The 22,503-nt window shown below is 38.5% G+C and overlaps 1 protein-coding gene and 1 pseudogene across 2 annotated transcripts in view; both read left to right on the plus strand.

Moving 5' to 3' along the window:
- LOC148723088 (uncharacterized) overlaps positions 1-21,482 on the plus strand; it is a 33,179-nt gene extending 11,697 nt beyond the window's left edge. The window contains exons 1-2 of one of the 2 annotated variants that reach the window (XM_088733945.1): positions 9,103-9,225; positions 10,999-21,482. In XM_088733945.1, coding sequence (XP_088590071.1) covers positions 9,159-9,225; positions 10,999-15,335 — 4,404 coding nt within the window. In that variant the 5' untranslated portion in view covers positions 9,103-9,158 and the 3' untranslated portion in view covers positions 15,336-21,482. Of the gene's footprint in view, positions 1-9,102; positions 9,226-10,998 lie in introns of those variants that run through there. The other variant, XM_088733946.1, reaches the window with a different exon arrangement.
- On the plus strand, positions 1,667-7,732 carry LOC148723093 (uncharacterized; annotated as a pseudogene).
- Positions 21,483-22,503: the final 1,021 nt, after the last annotated feature.

Below are 22,503 nucleotides of genomic sequence, written 5' to 3' on the forward strand. Positions count from 1 at the left end.
GGACTAGTCAATTCGTTGCTGCTGGATTACTAGTAAGCATCTCGAAAAAACCGACTCTACATCCTTTCTCGAAAATCCAACTCGAAATCCTAACTCGAAAATCCTAACTCAAAAATACTAACTCGAAAATCCTAACTCGAAAATCCTAACTCGAAAATTCAACTCGAAAATCCAACTCGAAATCCAACTCGAAATCCTAATTCGGTAAATAGGCAACCTCGTTGTTTTGATTTATTCATGCATGTCGACATAGGCAAAATTTTCACGTGAAATTTAAAATGGTTTCTTTGTTACGTTTAGCACAATTTTCACACCTTACCTTTGAAGAGTGTCATTCCAAACTTTGTGGCGTGTTTGGTATTCCTCGGAATGGCATTTTCTTTCATTAAATTAATTTCCTCTTCAGACACATCGACAAAGCGCGAGGCAGCCCTTTTGAAAATATGTCCTCCTGCTATAATCGCCTCGGCCAATAAGAGCGCGAGAATTTCTATAATCACCTGAGTACTTATACTAAATATATATTATTATTATTATTATTACTATTATTATTATTATTATTATTATTATTATTTATTATGTGGCAGTTAAAGCGTCTGGATGCCAGAACCTATATACAAGAAAGCTGGGCGTCTAGGACGTGGCCAGCTAACATGTTTAGAATTTACATATGTACACCCCAAAAAAAATAAAAACTAATACAAAATGATAAAAAAAAAAGAAACTTCTAAAAAAAAAAAGAAACCCTAATGGCTAGTCCCTAATGTCTTAAAAACTCAACAAAATGACACAAGGCTAAGATGAAGTCTTCAACTCATGACTTTCAAAGATCTTGCAAAAGATCTATTATTATTGCAAAGATCTATTATTGTTTTTATTATTATTATCATTATTATTACTATTATTGTAATTACAATTAGATCTGTGACGTAATAAGTCAATGAACACACTTTGCTCTGCCTGAAGAGCCGCAACAGTGGTGAAACGCGTTGCGCAAAAGCGAAGTAAAAGAAGACTTTCGTTTTTCATTGATTTTATACTTGATAGGTTTGTGGATTCTACTCTGTTTTTATCGTTGAGTCTTAACGACAATTTGCTTGTTATTCTTGTGATATCCACGCATAGATATTCAGTAGATAGACCTTTCGAATATTTCTTATTTTCATGCAGATAGGAGAAAAAATTTTGTTATTCAAACAGAAGTAAACACTACGCTAATTTCAGTGTGCCTTATTAAATAGAGGGGTATATTCCAGCAGAAAAACTGAAAATATTCCTTTCAATCAAAAACTATGTAAAAATTTTAGGGAGCAACAGAAACGAGAACGCATTTACTTACTAGTTGTTCAGCTTAACTACTTTTACATGCCACTGATTACCCACAAACTGGAGATTTACGAAAATTGTATCAAGTTAAAATGTTGTAGTGAATGAATAATATTTTAACTTGAGATGACAACACAGGAAGTTGTGACGACACGGAAATTTAAATTTGCTTTTTGCTTTCCAACCAACGTAAGTTATATGGGTTTTCCTGGTTCGACACAGGTCACACCGGCCAACTCTTAATCACAGAAACTTTTATCAGGAGTGGAGACCAGAAATAATCATGAATGCTAAGTTTTTAAAGCTAATGGCGGGTTAAAATATATTGATACCGGCCCTTTTTATTTTGGCATTGTCAAGCAAAAGCTCAGGTAATTTGTAACAGTTTGCCGTAAACTAAATATTTTTCTCACTCGATGGTGATTATTTTGTCGCTACATGGTATAGGGGAATCTTTGTTTACAATATTTGCCTCATTAGCATAAGCAATTCAGTTTCTGATGGAGCTAAAGATAAATCAGTTCTGAATATCGAAAGGTCAAAGTACGATTAACTCGGCCAATGAATACGAGCCTGACGCATTGAATAGTTTTTGTGCAACACGGGTTTAAAAACTCAAAATTTTACATAGAATGTAGGAGCTCATTAGCGCTTTTGCCACCCAGAAATTTTGCAGTTTTTGATGACTATTTTTCCTTAAATATTACACCCAAAGAGCTAAAAATCTCAGCATGTACTAAGGTTTTCTAGCTCTTTAGCTGCCTGAGGTCAATTTGTATCTAACATGCTTCCTTCTTTACGCAAAGCCGTATGCAAATGAGCAAAAATGTAAACAATGACGTCAGCATGAATCCGCCTATAGGAGCGTTTTCGTGTTATCTCTTCCTATGGGTGGTTATTTTTGGAACATATAGTTCTGTGTTTAAACTATTGTTGGGCAGAGATTCCAATAGTTTGACATTATTTGGACATGAATACCGTTAAAACAATCTTTATTTCGTTTAAGATGCTTTTATAGCTCGCTATGCTTACTTTAAACTTACGTAGCTGAAAACCGAAATTATTGCAGTCAATTTTAAAGCTTGATTGGTACTCTCACTGTTGTTAATAGCATGCAGCTTTCACTTGCTATGTGAAACTTTTATCTTAAGTATGATCGAGATTGATTAACATAAGTAACTCGCTTCTGTATTTCTATAAATCAAAAGAAAGAGAACGAAGTGTAATGGCCTCCGAAAAAGAGACGCTGGAAAAAAAATTGGCACAAAAAACAAAAACAAAAAATTAGTTTAAAGTGTCAGACCTTAGAAATGAAATATAAATAGCTGTTTGCTCAATTTTGAGCTTAAGAAAGTGCGACTCGTTATGACGGATGTGAAGTCTCGAAATCGAGAGACTTTAAGCACAATATACTATGCATCATCAAGAAATCGTAGCATCTCTTGCCATCATTCATCCTTGCAAAGACATACTGTTAACTTATAACTGTAGATAACTGTACAAAAAATAACAATAGAAAAACAACCATAACAGATCATTTTAGGGCAGAACACCGAAAACGTTTGACATGAAAAAATTTACCGTTTATCGATGGTGATATTCTGGAAACACACTTGCAATCTCTTGATATACTCTCCAAGCTCTGATATGTAACAATTTCAGGATCAATCTATGTGAATGTTTATGTTTCTCTTCATGGATATGACACTAAAATATGTGGCAGGCAAAGTCTTCCCTGTCGGTCCATTGCTCAAGCGGTTCGTCGCGTAAGCTATGGCGGAAACATCTATCTGAATGGACGTGGGACCAAGAAACGCCGATATGGCTGCACAAACGGTCGCAACATTTTCGTGGATCATCCGGGTATTGATGTGAACAAGAGCTTGACTGTCAGGGGCTTCTACTCCACCCCACATGTCTCATGTACTGAAGGATTTCGTTTTCAGAAGACAAATGGCGAGCAGCTGACATTTGCGTTGGTGATGTCAGGAATCGATTTTCAACAAACTCCACATATTTGTTATGATTGCCAACCCATCACAATCCACAACTGTTCCTTTCATAATACTTCAAGAGCCGTGGCCATCAAAATACAGAATATTACATCTTTCCACCTAGAAATTCAAGGCAGTTCAACGTTTTACAATAATTCCCAATGCATCAACGTTCTACTGCTCCCTAAAGCTAAAGAAAGAATTTCCCAGGTCACAATTACCGTGAAAGACGCAGTTTTCGAAGAAAATGGATTGTTTAGCCAACGGCCTTCTGTTAAAGGAGTCATGAAGGTCAGATCAGTCTTAGACAGTGGCTTTTGTTCAGTGCACATTCACATTTTATGCGATATGATTAAATATTCTTACAATGAAGGTCCCTTCCTAGATCTAAGCGTTTCAAGAGCGATCACACACGAGACATACAAAGATACCGAGCTACATAAAAATACAAATTATCAGAAGAAATCAAAAAACATCGTGCAGGGTTTCACATACCGAAGAAACAGATGCGAAGTTCATCGCCTTTTCTTGCCACGACAACCCATCCGTACACTGTATTGTGGTTCAGTCGGACAGGGCAAAAGTAGTGATTCAAGACTCGAGTTTTTAACGACAATTTGCATTGCCACAAAGTTTGGGTTCCTGCTTGTCTCTCGTAGCCAGTGCTGGTGCTTCTATAAAAGTTGTGAACTCTATTTTCAACATGACTGACGCTGGCACCGGGGGGTAGCTTTTTGCCAATAGCCCAAATGGAGCCTTAGAAATCGGTCTTACTAATGTTACCTTCCATCAATGCAAAGCCCAGAGAGGATGCGCAGTATATGTTGGTGAAGCGCCTCAAGGCTCATCACCTGTCCCCTGGAGTTCGCAAAAGCTGAATTTTACCGTTCAACAATGGAGAGAAAGGTTCCGGGGAACGACATGCAAAGTGGTAACCGTTTTTCTCAGGAGTGGATGGAGGGCTCCAAGTTTTTAAAAACAGCGCTAACAAGAAGCATAGGGGCATTCCATGTGGTTACTACTGGAGGCAAAAGTGATATAAAAATTTCTAATTGCACTTTCGAAGACATTGCGGCAAATCCAATGAAATCAAAACTCGTCCAAATAGCCACCACAAATGGCAATGCATGGTCAGTAACGATTTCGGACAGTTTGATTGTCGGCAGTTTGCCGAAAAAGATAGCTCTAAGGATAAGTCCCAAATATCAGATTAGGCTGGTCAACGTAACAGTCATCTCTTTTAAATATGGCCTGCAAATACAATCAGCAACACCGAAAAACAGCTCATTTCCAGTTGATATTTGTATAAGTAAGTGCATTTTCGGGATAATGTTTATGACATGATGTTAACTTTTCCTAATCCCACAACAGTCCAGGTAACTATCAGAAACACTCGTTTTACCACTTCAGAAAAAGGAGTGAAATGGGACAAAATGAGCTATGCCATTCGATTGAACATCCCACCACTTAAACAGAACAATTTCTCAAAAGCGGTTGTCCAGCTTGACAATAATGAGTTCTATCACAGACCATCAAGTTATTTTGTCCTCTACTTTGAAGGGTTTAAAAACCTGACCATACAACGCTCACTCTTTCTTTATTGTAGTGCCAGTGCTTATAATCGCGTATGGGTCAATAAAAAAACTGGCGCCATTTCAGTTTTACTCAATCCAGACAAACCACGCAGTCTGGGACGTGTGAAATCCAAAGGTGCTCAAGATACACACCCTTCATGGCACTGCCGTAACAGTAGCCATGTGCTCTTTAAGAACACAAGGTTTGAAGAGAACTTAGGAATTGAAGTTGGTGCTGTCCATATCAGTAATGGCTTTACGCTATTCCGAAGATGTATTTTTCGAGACAATTTTGGCATTCACAGAAGTGGACACGTTTATTCTGCATATGGAACTGGCCGCTTAGAATTCCAACATTGTTCATTTATGAAGACAAAGCAAAGTGGGAAAACTGCTTGAAACGGCTCTCAATTTGATAAAGGTGTCTTCCTTTACTCTTAAAGTGGAGGTCCCCTAAAATTTAATAACACATCAATGGCCTCACTAAAATTTAACAGGAGCTCATATCCGATTGTTGACATTTCCAGTGGAGGATTTGTCCACATGGATGAAAAATCGGGTATGAAATATAGTGAAGGAGAGGATCTTATACTGGAAAATGGCACGCACTTTCTATACACAGAGAGAAACAAGAGCATTTGTGTATTAAATATCACTGTTTTGAAATATTCGTGCAAATCGTGCCACCCAGGTTAGTACAGCCTTCAAAAAGGGGTCTCCGAGGGCTTGTTTGTAGCCTCTAGGGCTGAACGCCATCCATGTCCATTTGGAACCACCGGCATTGAAACTAACATTGCTGCAAAACCAAACTTCTGGGGTTATCGAACCCTTGGCCATTCATCAATGCTGACGTTAATTGCGTGTCCGGAAAATTATTGTCCATCAACTTCGTCAACAAATTACAGCAGCTGCCGAGGGAACAGAAACGGTACCCTCTGTGGACGATGTGCAGAAGGGTTTACTGAGACTCTTCTTTCAACTGAATGCCGCAAGTCTACAAAGTGCAATGACTATTCTGTATAGGTTGTGACAATATTTTGACAATCACATTCGCTCTTTATCTTTTGGCCTAGCCCCCAATAATAAGAACACTGGCAAAACAAATGTTATGGTTTAAGAAAAGAGAGGAGGATCGCCAAGAAGAAGAACTGCACGTCAGTGATGATGATGAACATTCCGAGAGTGGCTTCTTGGAAATTACATATTATTTCTGTCAAGCGGCTGAGTCTTTGATCGTAGGCTTTGTAGAAGAACTCGTTGGGAAAATTCCCTCTATTCACTTTGTCATCTCTGCCTACAACTTCCATGTTCAGTCCATCAATCAAGGACTTGGCTGTCCCTTTCCAGGACTCACTGCGGTAACAAAAGAGCTTTTTCTTTCTGGTACAGTCTTTCTGACAATGGCTAACCTTGTTCTCATTTATGCTGTCCATTATGCTTTCAATGTTCTTATGGGGAACGAAAAGCCGTACCTAATCCGTTATATGGCCGTTGTCATGGAAGTGTTGTTACTTGGATATGAAAGGCTTGCAGAAACTGCCCTAAAGCTAATAAACTGCATACCCACTGGATCTGGAAAGCGCATGCTATTTATCGATGCTAACGTCTCATGCCTGCAATGGTGGCAGTATATTCTTCTTGCTTATATCGTCATTTTTCTAGCTCCTTTCATAGTCGTTCTTTATTGGGGATCTTTCAAGCTCCACAGATCTTCCATTACAGCAGGAGAGTTTGTTGCCGCCAGCATGATTCCACTGGCATTTCTTATATATTGGCTAATCAAGGGAATACTTAAACGAGAGGTGAGGAATCTTATGGCCAGCAGGTCGTCAACAGAGATGTGTCGAACATGCTCCATGGTCCTTTTCGTCCTCCAGCCCATGTTGACAACGGAACACTTTACTGGGAGAGCGTTTTGATTGTTCGAAGATTAATCCTCCTTGCTTTTAGGGCTTTCATCGCAGATGTTATGTTACGTATGGTCTTATTGTCAGCAGCATGCCTTCTGATAACGCTCCATCATGTTTTGAAGAATCCTTATCGACATCCCATGGCGAATAATGCTGAAACATTGTCCCTTGTTACTTTATCTCTTTTTTCCATCATCAATCTGGCTAAAGCAACTCCATTATCATTTGGTATCACAATTGATGGGCCGGATGGGGCTTATATGAAAGGTTTGGGGGGTTTGAGGTTTGCGCCTTGGCATTTGTCCCAGCCTTAGTTTCCGTTTTGGTCACATTCGCCATTTTCTCTCAGCTGGTAAGGTTTTCCCTTTACGTAATCCAACACCTTTTACGTTGTTGCTGGGGGTTAATTCTCTATCCATGGAACACAGACCAAGAAGAACGACCTCTCCTAAATAATGCTGAACAGAACTTGAATTATACTTAGGATGCAAACATACCTTTCTCAATTTGATTTATAATTTGTCTCACAAAATGTCAAAATAGTATGGTTACATCTCAAGTGTGTTGCATTGGAGCGCAAACTTAAGTTTCTTTTGGTTGTCCAGTCTAAAATCATGAGCATTGCTTTTTGTTTATCTTTTGGTTCATCATACGAGGAAATGACTTTATTATCATTGTAGCTTTCTCAACTTAATTGGTGCTAAATATTACGTGATCAGGCAATTGATCTGGACGCAGCTCTTTTATTCAGAGTCTGTGAGGAATACCTGATTTTAAATCTTTCATGTGACAACTCCACTAGATTTTGGGATCTCAGTTTTTATTATACATTAACCGTGATATATTATCAGTCATGGAGTTGAAGTTCTTGTTCACTTTCATGACACACAAAGTGAAGTTGGATTAAGATGTTGATGTTGTGGTTAAGACGTGGAATAACTTTGCTTACATATCAAATTGCCCTGTCAACTGGTAGGAATAAATTAGAAATAAAAGTAGTTAATACGATGTGCATAAACTCATAAAACAACATTTTTCAACTGAACTGATTCCAAGTTCATTAATAAAGTACCTTGTGGCCATGGACTTCTTTCTTCTTGGAGTGATAATAAATCTCTTATTGATAGTTCTGCCACAGTACACTCATTCGTATTCATAGTGATCGACACGCTTTCAGCCTGACTCTTTCTCATTTTAACCAACTAAAATTTCCAAATTTACAAGCACAAAAACCTGAGCCAAGAAGTAGCACTTTTTTTTTAACTATAAAGAGACCTACCGGAGGACCGGTGGGTAGGATCGTCTTTTGGAATTTTGGCAGGTACTTGCCTCTCGCGTGCACTAGCCTCACGTCCTCGGAGTTTTAAGTTCTCTTTTTAGTTAGCATCGCCCTTTATTTGGACCAATCAAAATCTCAAAAAGTGCAGTAGTAAAAGAGTTCGTTTTCTATCGCCTTTGTGGGTGTTCTGATTTCCTAGCCTTAAGTTAAAATCCGGCTTAAATCCACCTAATCGAATCAATTCGTTTATTTAATGAAGCTTTTTTTCAGTCTATTTGTTACTCTATGTTTAGGTTAAATTCCCTCCATGTAATAGTTGCAGAATTTAAAAGCCATTTGGATCAATAACGGTGATTGTTTTGATGATGACATCTGTTATAAAAGAACAATCTGTTGAAGATGTATCTAAGCTACAAAGCACTCACAACATCAGAATTTCAGAGGCATCCATCTTTTTATCTTTTAAAGATTTATGCGTTTTCTTTTGCTTTCATTAAATTTCTTTTTTGCCTTATATCCTGAAATTATTCCGGTAATAAATCTATTTTCGAAAGCGATTGTCCACATGGACTGAGTTTTCTTTTTCCTTCAGTTTTCTCGGGAACAAGTTAAGTTCTTGTAGAGCGTAGACCCTACTAGGAATATCATGAAGGCGGTAAAACGAATGGCGCTACAAATGCGCCCTTCACTGAAAATATGAAAGCCCTGAGTCTGAGTACTTAGTAGTGAGAAGTGTTTTCCGGCTTAATGGACTGAAATGCGCTGATGAACTTTTTAAAATCAAAATTATAGATGTTTCTCTGGTTTTCAAAGCTTTGCCACCCGCGAGACAGTGCGACCTGTCTGGCTGTAAGAAGATCGAGTCTACGAGCTACAGGTTCCGGAAAATTTACCAAATGAAGTAAGTAATTTGATCACCTTTCATAAAAATAATATGCAACAGGAGTTGTGACGACACCGGAAAATGTGAATTTGCTTTTCGCTTTCTAAACAGTCTGGACGGGCCAGTCTTAAGCACAAGTTATCAGGAGAGGAGATCAGAATTGATCATGAGGGCTGAGTGTTGGGAAGTGTAATGGCGTATGTAAACCTGAGTTTGTTCTCGGCTATCTTCATTTTGGCATTGTCAAGCAAAAGTTCAGGTAATATATCATATCGTAAATATTTTCTCATCCAGTGCTCATTATTTTATCGCTAGGATCGTTTTCGTGTTATCTCTTCTAATCGATGCTTATTTTGGAACATAGTTCTTGGCTTAAACTGTTCTTGGACAAAGATTCCATTATTTTGTCGTTATTTGAACATGAACAATAGTAAAACAACTTTTGCTTCGTTTAAAAGGTCTGTCGCTACGCGTTCTTTGAGCTTGTTTGGTTTAAATCGAAATTATTGTGGCCAATTTTACACCTTGATTAATACTCTATTGCTGATCAGATAAAAATATCACTTGATATGTGAAACTTTCATTCTTAGTACGAATAAGCATAGGTCGTTCGCTTTCGTTCCCTTTTGAATCACAATAAAATCACATACATAAAAAAGAATGAAGCGCAGTGGCCTTCACACCAGAGACGCTAAAAAAAAAGTACACACTATTAGATTAACGTTGAGTGTCAGAGTGTAGAGAAGTCGAAACAAAAATTGCTGTTTGCTGAAAACTGAGCTTTAGAAAGTGTAACTTGTTATGACGGATGTAAAGTTTAGAGATCGAGAGACGCATCTTTAGCACAATATGTACTCAAACAACAAACATATGAAATACATATATATGAACTGCGGTTATGAAACGTATATGTGCACGATCCTTCGCAGTAAAGCACTATTTAAGCAATAGTGAAAATCAGACCTGAAAAAAATGTGTACTATTTCTTTACCTGCGATATCTTATCTTTGTAAGGAAGTTATTGGCAAAATTTTCTTCTATACTCAGACCTTTCATTGAGCTATCGACATATTCCTCAGGTGGAGCCATTTCAGCCACTCAAAATGTTGGAACAAAACTAAAATCGTGGACAATCAAACTCCATAGAATCATTATGAACTCTCGAAAGTTGTGATGTATCCCGTCATTTTGTTCAATTTGCAACTGAGATCTACAAGTTAATTTTTTTTTTTTTTTATCGAACGATTTTTTACGTTTAATTTCTGCCTCTTCGTTACTGTCATAAACCGAGGGAGAACTATCGTTATTTGAGCAGTTTGTTAGGACATTTTGGATGAGTCAGACATAACTTGGCAAGCTCGTACAGTTGAAGTTAGAGAACAGAGGATAAACTGAAACAGTAAATCACTCACACATAATTGTGAACTCGAGGTCAAGTGACTGAGTGGAGTATGCCTGCGTTATGTAACTGGTGCTGTCGTGTAACTGGTGCTGCAAGTTGTAGGTTGCGATCGCAAACTATAGGTCGAGATCGCGAGTCATAACTTGCACTCGCTAGTTAAAAATTGCAATTTAGTAACTTGCTAACGAAAAGCTCGAATATCCCTTACATGCCACCGTTCTGATGCAGCACCCTGAACAAACAAACGCAGCTCTCATATTTAAGAAAATGTAAAAATAGCTGCCACATTGCGTGTGTACGTTTTATTGTATCATTTCGTCTGTCCATTCATCCAATGCAGTTTAAAGTTGATTTCGTTTTGTCACTTTGTTGCGTATTCATCATTTATCTCTGCATAAAAAATACGGTTAACTTATACTTTTATGAAAAATGTTTAAAGGAAAACAGCCATAGCAGATCGGTTTACGACAGAAGGCCAGGGAAGCTTGGCATAAAAACGTTATTTAACAGTAGGGTTTAATAACTAAGTTTTTAATGGAAAGGTGTTCATTAATGATGATACTCTTGAAATCCTCAAGCAATTTTCTTGCTTAAGGTTAGGTTTAAAACTCTGCTTTGTAAAAATTTCAGGTTCAAACATTGTGAATGTTTATGTTTCTCTTGTTGGAAATGATACTAAAACTTGTGGCAGCCAAAGTCTCCCTTGTCAGTCCATTGCTCAAGCTGTTCATCGCGTGGTCTATGGTGGGAACATTTATCTTGACGGACGTGGGACCAAGAAACGCCCATATAGTTGCAAAAACGATCCAAATATTTTAATGAGTCATCCAGGTATTTTTGTGAACAAGAGCTTGACTATACGGGGCTTGTACTCCACGCCATACGTTTCATGTACAGGAGGATTTCATTTCCTGATGGCAAACGGGATGCAGCTGACATTTACGTTAGAGTTTTCAGGAATCACTTTTCAACAAACTCCGCTCAATTGTAATGATTGCCAGCGTATTACAATCCACAACTGTTCCTTTCACAACGCTTTGAGAGCCTTGGCTATCAATATACAGAATATTACAGATTTCTACCTCGAAATTCAAGGCAATTCAACGTTTCGAAATAATTCCCAATGCATCAACGTCCTTCTACTTAATAATACTAAAGTTAAAAGTCGAGATGTTACAATAAAAATCAAAGATGCAGTCTTCGAAAAAAATGGTGTACGTCGGCGATATACTGAAACAGGAGTCGTAAAGATCAGATCCGTCGCAGGAAAAGGTTCTTGTCCTGTATACATCGGCATTGTTTGCCGCAAGGTTAAAAGTTCCTACAACAAAGGCCAGTTCCTAGATCTTAACGTTTCAAGTGCAATTACTAACGAGACATTCAAAGATATTGAAGTACATGATAATGGAAACTACCAGAATAAATTTAAAAAAATTGTACAAGGTCTATATTTTTCAAAGGCAAGAGAAACAAAAGCGAAGTTTATCTCCATGTCTTTCCATGATAACCCATCGGTACAATGCATTGTGGTTCAATCGGACAAGGCAGAAATAGTGATTCAAGACTCTAGTTTTGAAAGACAATTGGCTTTGCCAAAAAGTTTGGGTTCCTGCTTGTCCCTCGTAGCAAGTATTAGTGCATCTGTAAGAATTGTTAACTCCAATTTCTATTTGAATGAAGCTGGCACCGGTGGATCGCTTTTTATCAATAGCCCAAATGGATCCTTAGCAATCGCTCTTACTAATGTTACATTCCGTCAATGCAAAGCCCGGAAAGGATGCGCAATATATGTCGGTAGAGCCCCTCAAGGCCCTTCACCTGGCCATTGGAGTCCAAAAACATTGCAATTTAGCCTCCAAAATGTAACTGTTCAACAGTGGAGAGGAAAATCCCATGGAGGGCACTGCGCAGCGGTAGATGTTTTACTTAGTAGTGGAATCATTGAAGTAGAGGGCTCCAGATTTACAAAGACAGCACGAACAAGAGGCAGTGACGCTTTACGTGTGGTTACCACCAGAGGTGAAAGTGATATAAAAATTACAAACTGCACTTTCGAAGACACTCCAGCAAATCCATTGCACTCAATACTCGTCGAAATACTCGCCGGAAATGGAAATGCAGGTATGGTAACAATCTCAGACAGCTTGATTGTTGGCAATTTGACGAAAAAGACAGCTTTGTGGATAAGTCCCAAATACCAGATTAAACTGGTCAACATAACAGTCATCTCTTTTAGATATGGACTGCAAATACGATCAGGAACGCCGAAAAACAGCTCATTTCCAATTGGTATTTATATTGATAATTGCAGTTTTCTCGATAATGTTTATGACATGATGTTATTTTTTCCTAATCCCACATCAATCCAGGTGACCATCAGAAACACTCGTTTTAACACTACAGACGAAAACTTCAAATGGGACGAAAGTAGCTATGCAATTCGCTTGATGATCCCAGCACTTACACATGCCAATTTCCCAAAGGCGGTCATCCAACTTGACAATGACACGTTTTATCGCAGACCACCCAGTTATATTGTCCTTTACTTTGAAGGGTTGAAAACCGTAACCATAAAACGCTCTTCCTTTCGTTACTGTCGTGTCAGTGCCTATAAACGCGAATGGGTCAATCTCAAAACTGGTTTATCTTACGAAACAGACGCCGGCGCAATTTCTATTTTATTTAATCCAGACAAACCGCGCACTCTGGGATGTGTGAAATCCGGAAGTACTCAAGATACACACCCTTCATGGTCCTACGGTAGTCATGTGATCTTTGAAAACACAAAGTTTGAAGAGAACATAGGAATTGAAGTTGGTGCTGTCCATATCAGCAATGGCTTCACGATATTCCGAAGATGTGTGTTTCGCGACAATTTTGGCGTTCGTAGAAGTGGACACGTTCATTCTGCCTATGGAACTGGCCGCGTTGAATTCCAACATTGTTCTTTTTTGAAGACAAAGGAAAGTGCTTTAAATGGCTCACAATTTGATAAAGGTGTCTTCCTTTACTCTGAAAGTGGAGGTCCCTTAATATTTGAAAACACATCAATGACCTCACTAAAATTTAACAGGAGCACTTATCCGATTGTTGACATTTCCAGTGGGGGATTTGTTCACATAGATGAAAAGTCGATAATGAAATGTAATGAAGGAGAGGATCTTATACTGGAGAATGGCACGCACTTTCAGTACACAGAGAGAAACAAGAGCATTTGTGTATTAAATATTACTGTTTTGAAATATTCGTGCAAATCATGCCACCCAGGTTACTACAGCCTGAAAAGAGGAGTTTCCAAAGGTTTGGTTGTGACATCTACTACTGAGTGCCATCCATGTCCATTTGGAGCCACCTGCATTGAAAATAACATTGCCGCAAAACCAAACTTCTGGGGTTATCGAACCCTTGGCCATTCATCAATGCTGAAATTAATTGCGTGTCCGGAAAACTATTGTCCATCAATTTCGTCAAGAAATTACAGCAGCTGCCGAGGGAACAGAAACGGTACCCTCTGTGGACAATGTGCAGAAGGGTTCACTGAGACTCTTCTTTCAACTGAATGCCGCAAGTCTACAAAGTGCAATGACTATTCCGTATGGGTTGCAACAATATTTTTGACAATCATATTCGCTCTTTATCTTTTGGTCAAGCCCCCGATAATAAGAACACTGGAAAAACAAATCTTATGGTTTAAGAAAAGAGAAGAGGATCGCCCAGAAGAAGAACTGCACGTCAATGATGGTGATGAACAATCCGACAGTGGCTTTTTGGAAATTACGTTTTATTTCTATCAAGCAGCTGAGACTTTGATCGTAGGCTCTGTAGAAGAACTTGTTGGGAAAATTCCCTTTATTCACTTTGTCATCTCTGCCTACAACTTCCATGTTCAGTCCATCAATCAAGGACTTGGCTGTCCCTTTCCAGGACTCACTGCGGTAACAAAAGAGCTTTTTCTTTCTGGTACAGTCTTTCTGACAATGGCTAACCTTGTTCTCATTTATGCTGTCCATTATGCTTTCAATGTTCTTATGGGAAACGAAAAACCGTCCCTAATCCGTTATATGGCCGTTGTCATGGAAGTGTTGTTACTTGGATACGAAAGGCTTGCAGAAACGGCCCTAAAGCTAATGAACTGCGTACCCACTGGATCTGGAAAGCGCTTGTTATTTATCGATGCTAACGTTCCATGCATGCAATGGTGGCAATATCTTCTTCTTGCTTATATTTTCGTTTTTCTAGTTCCTTTCATTGTAGTTCTTTACTGGGGATCTTTCAAGCTGTACAGATCTTCAATTACAGCAGGAGAGTTTGTTGCTGCCAGCATGATTCCACTTCCTTTTCTTATTTACTGGCTTGTCAAGGGAATACTTAAAACGAGAGGTGAGGAGTCTTCTAGCCAGCAGGTCGTCATCACAGAAGTTTCGGACATACTCCATGGTCCTTTTCGTCCGCCAACTGATATTGACAACGGAACACTTTACTGGGAGAGCGTTTTGATTGGTCGAAGGTTAATCCTCCTCGCTTGCAGGGCTTTTATCACAGATGTTATGTTACGCATGGTCTTTTTGTCTGCAGCATGCCTACTGATAACACTCCATCATGTTTTGAAGAATCCTTATCGACATCCCATGGCGAATAATGCTGAGACATTGTCCCTTGTTACCTTATCTCTCATTGCTATCATCAATCTGGCCAAAGCAACTCCATTATCATTTGGTATCACAACTGACGGACCGAGTGGGGCTTATCTAAAAGATATGGAATGGTTTGAGGTGTGTGCCTTGGCATCTGTCCCAGCCATAGTATCCGTTTTGATCACATTCGCCATTTTCTCCCAGCTGGCGAGGTTTGCTCTTTTCGTAATCGAACAGTTTTTACGTTGTTGCTTGAAGTTACGTATCTATCCATGCAACACGGACCAAGAAGAACGACCTCTCTTAAATTCTGTTGAGCAAAACTTGAATTAAGCTTAGGATGCAAAGATACATTCAATAATTTGATTGCTAATTTGTCTCACAAATGTCAACCTCATATGATTCCATTTCGTAGGTCTTGCGTTTGAGCCCGAAATTAAGCTTCATATATGCTTTTAGTTGTCTCGATCAGAATGGTGAACACTACTTTGTTGATTTTTTGGTTCATTACACAAGCAAATGATTTTATTTTCATAGTAGCTTCCTTGACTTAACTGAGGCTAAAAGTAAGTAATCAGCCAACTAGGATCAACGAGGAAACCCTTTTTTAATATTTCCTGTTAGGACTCCACCAGATTTTGGAATCTTAGTCTTTATTGTAAATTGGTCATGAAGTTTAACTTCTTGTTCCCTTATATGAATCATGTGGTGAAGTTAAATCAAGAATTTGATGTTAGTGTCAAAAGGTGGTTTTGCATTACAACCCAAAAGTCTGAAGATGGAACTGATTTGCTGACTTACCAAAGTGCCATATCAACTGTTTAGGAATACTTTAAAATTTAAAAGCAGTCTATGCGATTTATATATAAGCTCAAAATACAACATATTTAACATATTCCAAGTTCACTGAAAAAGTACTTTGTAGATTTTCTTCTTGGATTGGAAATAAATCTGTCAGTGACATTTTGTTAATTGCCTGCCACAGTACACTCAATTCGTATCCTTAGTGGTCAACACGTATTTAGCATGATCCTTTATTTTAACAATTAAAATTTCAAATTTTTAAAAGTGTAAAATACCTGAACCAAGAACTGACATTTCATTTAACAATAAAGGGACCCTTCTGAAGACTAGTAAGTAAGATCTTCCCTTGGAATTTTTACAGGCACTTTATCCTCGTCGCGTGTACTGACCTCACGTCGTTGTACTCTTTAGTTCTCTTTTTTCTAGCATAACCCTTTATGTAGACCAATTAAAATTTCAAATTGACGAGAGCAAAATGTTCAATGGTTAAAGCGTTATTTTTTTTCCGCTTTTTTCTGATTTCCGGGCCCTGAGTTACTTGTGTGTTGAGTTGTTTCTCCAGGTTTTCTTATCATCCTCCTTCCAGAAAAAAAACCAACGCTCAAAATGCCTATTTCACATATCGAACAATGGAGAAATAGCCATATGGTGGAACTGCTACAGCGATAATCCACCAAATCGAATCAATTCATTTATTTAAAGAAGCTTTTCATCCATTGATCTTGACGTCTGAGTTCAAGAAATATATTGGCTGCAATGCATTCACGCCATCACGGATAGCTTGAGGCGTTCAAAAGGCATGCCAATCCAGTCGAACTGCCGATGAACGGCTGGTGAACGGCTATCTGTTTAAAAACGGTTAACCGTTCGGAACGTTTTCCCGTGAGGTGGGAAAACGTTCCAACAAAATTATAATCGTGAACGTCGGAACAAAATTATAATCGTGGATAATAGGCTTTCATAGAATCAATATGAACTCTCGAAAGTTGTGATGTATCCCGTCGTTTTGTTCAGTTTGCAACTTCGCAACTGAGATTTACAAGTTAATTTTTTTTTTATGAAACGACTTGTTATGTTTGATTGCTGCCTTCTCATCACTGTCATAGACCAAAGAAGACCTATTTTTAATTCCAGTAGCTTGTTAGCACATTTGGGTGTGTCAGACATATTGTAAAAGTTATTTCAGTTGTAGCAATGAAGACTTAGTCTCAGCTAAATACAGGAAACAGCGAAGAAACTGAAACGAAAAATCAGTCGCACATATTTATTAACTCGAGTACAAATGACTGAGACGAGTATGCATACGTCATGTAACTGGTAGTGAAACTAACTTGCAAGTTGTAAGTTACGATCGAAGTTACACCACCGCAATTTCGTAACTTGCGATCCAAAAACTTGTCCAATACCCCTAATATATCACCGTAGTATGCAGCGCCCTAAACACACAAACGCAACTTTCATATTTAAGAAAATGTGGAAATGGCTGCCACATCGCGTGCATATGTAATTTGTATCGCGTCATTTCGTCTGTCCATCGTCCGAAGCAGCTTAACTTATCATTTTAGGACAAAATTTTTTAAAGGGAAAGTACGGTCTAGAAAAAGTTTACTTATATCAAAAGTTCCTTACTTGCATTGTCCTAACTGGCTGTTTATTTGCACTAAAAGCATTTTAGTTGCTAATAATTAAGTTCCAAATAGCGGCATTTTCAAATTAAAAACCGCCATCTTCATTAAGACGTAGCAATAGTCAAGCATGCTTATTAAATTCCCTGCTGAGATGGTTGTAAACAAGGAGAACATCGGCGAGAGGGCGCTGTTGATTAAGTTCTCGACTAAGATTTTGATCCAGCCCATAGGATGTATACATTCATTTATGCTTCAAACGAAACAAGACTTGTCTTCAGGGGGAAAGAGAATATCGCTGTTGAAGAGAAAGAGAGAGAAAAGTCAAGAAAATGAGTTTCAATGAGATACGTGGACCCGCTCAGTCGCTCACATCTTGGAAATTGCGAGTGGTTCTCTTGTGGTAAGTGTCTAGGGAAACCTACGGAAAAAGAGAATAATATGCGCTCCCAGGACACCGACTCGATTTGAAAGGCAAAGGTTTTTTTCCCTCAAGAAAATCCTAGCCCGTATGCGTAAACACATAAACGAAATTGATTAGGAACATTTAGTTTCCAAAATTAATGCACGCCAGACAAGGGATAGAAGTTACTTGTTAAGCATTAAATTTTGTTTGTTTCAGCTTTTACCCTTAAGTTGCAGTTCGTGTTTCTATCTTTATTGCTTAGAATTAGCTTTGCTCTAATATTTTCATTTTTAAGTGTTTGGAATGTCGCGTTTTGTGAGAAGCAGAGCTTCGTTATTTGCGACGCGCACCAGAAAGTCGCTTCTAATATACAGTGTTTACATTAGAAATTACCTCGATATCATAACGCTAAAATGAAACTTTCGACTTCTTTTGAAAGCATCAGCACTGCATCTTTACGTCAAGTCGTTTGTTGAAAGGCATAAAATATTGTTACATCTTTTTTATAATGTCCAATCGATTTGATATAGTGAAATATGGGCGCCTGCTTAGCAAAGGATAATTTGTATTTGCAGCAAAAGCTTCTGTTTGAATAGTTTGCTGGCAAAGTAATAAATGCCCTCAGGTCTTTTTTTTTTTTTTTTTTCTGTGGGGGTATGCGTCTGGCGGGGTTAAGAAAATTAACTTGATGGACTCATAACAGACATAGGGAAGACTGGATCACATTTTGTTCCTGGGCAACCGAGCCCGATATGCATTTGTCGTACTCGATTACCATTCCTGCTCGATAAGCAAACCACGTTTCATAATCGAGCTCGATAACTACAAGTCGAGTACGATTACTAATCGAGTACGATTACTAATCGTACTCGATAACTTATCGAGCTTGATAACTTATCGAGCTCGATAACTAATCGAGCTCGACAAAGCTCGTTTATCGAGCTCGGTTACAGAACTGACGAGAAAGACTGGTGGAGAGTAGAGTCTTATGGAGTGCGATGGGGTTTGGAAAAAAACCTCGATACCAACGGTGTTTACTTCATAAGTTTTTTAAGGAGATTCAGACACAGGATTCATAGAGAGGATATGAAGTAAGAGTGGAGAATATTGAAAATCAATTTTCCCATGCTGCCGTTTTTGTTTAGGCGATTCTCTTCCCCAAATATCAGGACGCCCTTTTTTTCGCTTGCGCGCGTTCCTGCTTTTTCTGCAACAACGTGCATTGAGATATTATTGAACTTTTACTGTAAATCTTTAAAGGGTAAATAAAGAACGGAAAACTTAGACATGCATATGAAGCAGTAAAAAAAACTGGATATCGCCGCACCCTTTTTCCTACTCACAACAGCGTCATCTATCGATACAACAACATTAAATCGCACTCTAGTTTTAAAATGCTACTACTTTTGCTCCTTCAATTACGATTGAATCACCAATCTCTTAAACTTTCAATCACATTTTATTTTTGAACACTCTGAATTGTTCGGCGTTAAACACTTCCAAAATAAAGGCAAACCATCACCACAGTGACTTTTGTAGGTGCTTTGAAAACGTCATTTTGCTCTCTGAATCCAACAAAGGCTTTGCCTCTATCCATGAAAATGAATAAACTATCTTTTTTCCCCTTTATTATAATAGTCACCTACGGCAAAAAACGCATTGCAGCTAGATGATGCGTGTAGTAAAGCCCTTATCATCCCGTCAAAAAAATGTTACAAGAGAAATTAACATCGGGGAATTCGAAAAGATCTGTTTTAAAAGTGAGTTAAAATTCAAGGTAAAGTCGCACATTTTAAAAGTGCGTCTTTTCGTCAGAAAATCTTTCTGGACCAGTGTGGTCAATAGACCTAACCTATGAAACACTTTTCAACATAGTCATGGACAGAGCTTAATTGTTTATCTAACTTTCTCTCAAAACCTGAAAGTAAAACCCGTAGCTTATTTACAAAACCGGATTTTGAACTAGATACTGATTGGCTAAAACGGCCAAAAAGGCTGCATTGATTTCTGAGGGGCTCCCGTTCTTCCCTCCTTATCCTCCAGCGTGTTGACTGGTCCAGTTTTAAAATTTTCCAGCAGGATTCGATTTCTTGGGTGTCAACCCCATAGTGACTGAGTCAACGAAGTTAAGTCGGTGGACAATCATTTGATGTGCAGTTATGTTGTTAATTCTTTGGTCCATCTGCCGGAAGGAGGGCCAGTAATCCGAGTGCACTTCGGATCTAGGGCGGTGGCCATATCTCGTCTTTCCACTATCTGGAAGTGGTCTTATGCAGGTGAATTTTGTATCGTAACAGTTCTAAAAACCCATGTCTCCCTTCGTGCACGTCTTCCCCTATTGTACTGAAATATTGAAAATAGTAGATATATTTGAGATGGATTTTGTCCCATCAATATCTTTATTTAGGCGTTATCCTAGCTATGCATATATGTGTAATTTATCATTCGCCTGTATGAAATAATTTTGATGTTAAAGCGCCCTGAGTACTTTTTGTTGTCACATTTCCACCTTCTTCAGCTTGCGAACCACATGTCCCAGAATATCAAGGAACAATGAGATTATGAAAATATTTACATTTAAAAATCTTTAGACAATGTCTGCTCTAGTATATACTATGTCAGTGATTCTTTTTTAACTCTTTTATTCCAGTAACGGTTATCATAATTTTTGTGTGCCAATAATGGGTGAGTTGCTCGGAGGTGCATAGCAAAGGATGCTCGGATTTTGAGTGCAGGCCGATCAGAGCGATCTTACGACGCTATTTACTGTTTCAGTATATACTTGAGAAAATAGAGATTTCAACCTTTGATAACTGGTTGAACTCGCTCTCGTTGCATTTTACCACGTTCCCAGGTCCACCAAAGCGTGCGACTGGCCTTTCCTAAAGGTGTTTCGAGCAGCCATCCTGTAAGGGTCTACCAATCTTGCTGTTCAAGCATGCATTTAAATCAGAGAAGAAATAAACCATGAACTTCCTCTCTTTCCCAGGTCCACCAAAGGGCAGAATTGGCCTATCCTAAAGGAATCTCGAGCAGTCATCCTGTAAGGGTCTACTAATCTTGGTGTTCAAGCATGTATTCAAATCCAGGAAAGCCTGGAAATTCGTTGCTGGGAATCCTAAGCAGAGAAGAAATAAACCTCGTGCAGGGGCTTACCAAGTGGCACTCTGGGTAACTCCTCGAAAAACTGTTTGATCTCACACCTCTTTTCTTGCATCTTCTGCAACGCCTGTACAGCATTCAAAAGGAAAGACCCTTTAACGGTTTTGAACAAATTAAGATGGCCGGCTTAAACTTTGTGCATAAGCATTCTTTTCCCCTGAACATATAGACGCGTATAAGATACGACTTTTATGGTGGATTCTCTTGCTTCGAGAATTTTTGAATTAACATAAAGGAGGCCTTCCACATCGAATGGGAAAAGTGCAGTCTACAACAGCACCTGAGTACGTCGATAATTATTATTGTAATCCACAATACTTTTAGTGTTGTTTTGAGTTTTTTTTTAGTTTTTATTTATCGCGTAGGCGTCAATCCAATTTGTGCTACGAACAGCGAGCAGACGCACGTAAAATTTGTTACTATATAAGATGATAGAGATAGATTAAAGGACGTTTGTGCCAATGCACGCACACGATGAAAGAAGGACTAAAGCGCCCTTTCCCCGTTATTGTTTTTCAATTAATACAAAGTACATTTACGTCAGCCCCCGCGCGTTAAGATGGTCGCTGCGTTAAAAAAAAAAAAAAAAAAAAATCCAACGAAATGAGGTTTATCCATAATTGACGGTGCCCACTAAAAAGGAGACGTTGCAATATTTGTGTGCACGAACTAAAAACAATTCACTACCATTGAAATGGAAATGCGACTTTTGGGCATATGCTCAATTCTTTAATTAGAAGCGGAAAGGAATTGTACTAAATAATTTCTTTATTATCTCGTGCTGCAAAAAATTGATACCCTCGTTCGCAATTTAAAGCCTGGCATCTTTGGAGAACGCTTTCAGTTTAATCTCTTAAATAGGCCGAGGTGATTACCGAATTAGTCCCTTTTTAAGTTTGGGTTGAATGTTTCATGGAATCTGCAAAAAATTAACTTCGTGTTGTTGCAACAGTGTTCGGCAACCGACCTACCGGCGTTGAGGTTGAACTCGCCAAAAAAAAATTCATAAATGAATAATAGTAATGATATTAAAAAGATGCACCAAATAGTGGAGTGTTCCTATTGGGTGATGGTTCGAAAGTTTAAAAAATAAAATTATGGCCAATTCACGGCTGGCGGTTTTTTTTCTCCTTACGCCGGTTACCATAAATATTTTTACTATTAACATTTTTTTTACGACTACTGTTTAAAAGCTTTATCGTGGGGCCTTGCTCTAAAGCTGCATACTGACGTAAGGACTTACCATTTTCTTCTTCTCCTTGTTGGAGTCTACTAAGCTAGCAATAGCGAATAACGATCTAAATTTCAATGATTCTGTGACTTTCTTCAGTTTCCTAACTGACTATTTCGCACTTATGCAAATTACCTCTTTTTCACACGGTTGTTTAGAACAAAATGAATAGAAGCTCTTTAGCTGACCGTAAATCATTGCTAAGCACAAGGTAAAACAGCCTATTATTTCAACTTGCGACTTCCTCATTACTGCCTCGCGTAAGGTAAGTTT

Source organism: Stylophora pistillata, chromosome 9, assembly GCF_964205215.1.
Source record: "Stylophora pistillata chromosome 9, jaStyPist1.2, whole genome shotgun sequence".
Lineage (NCBI taxonomy): Eukaryota > Metazoa > Cnidaria > Anthozoa > Scleractinia > Pocilloporidae > Stylophora > Stylophora pistillata.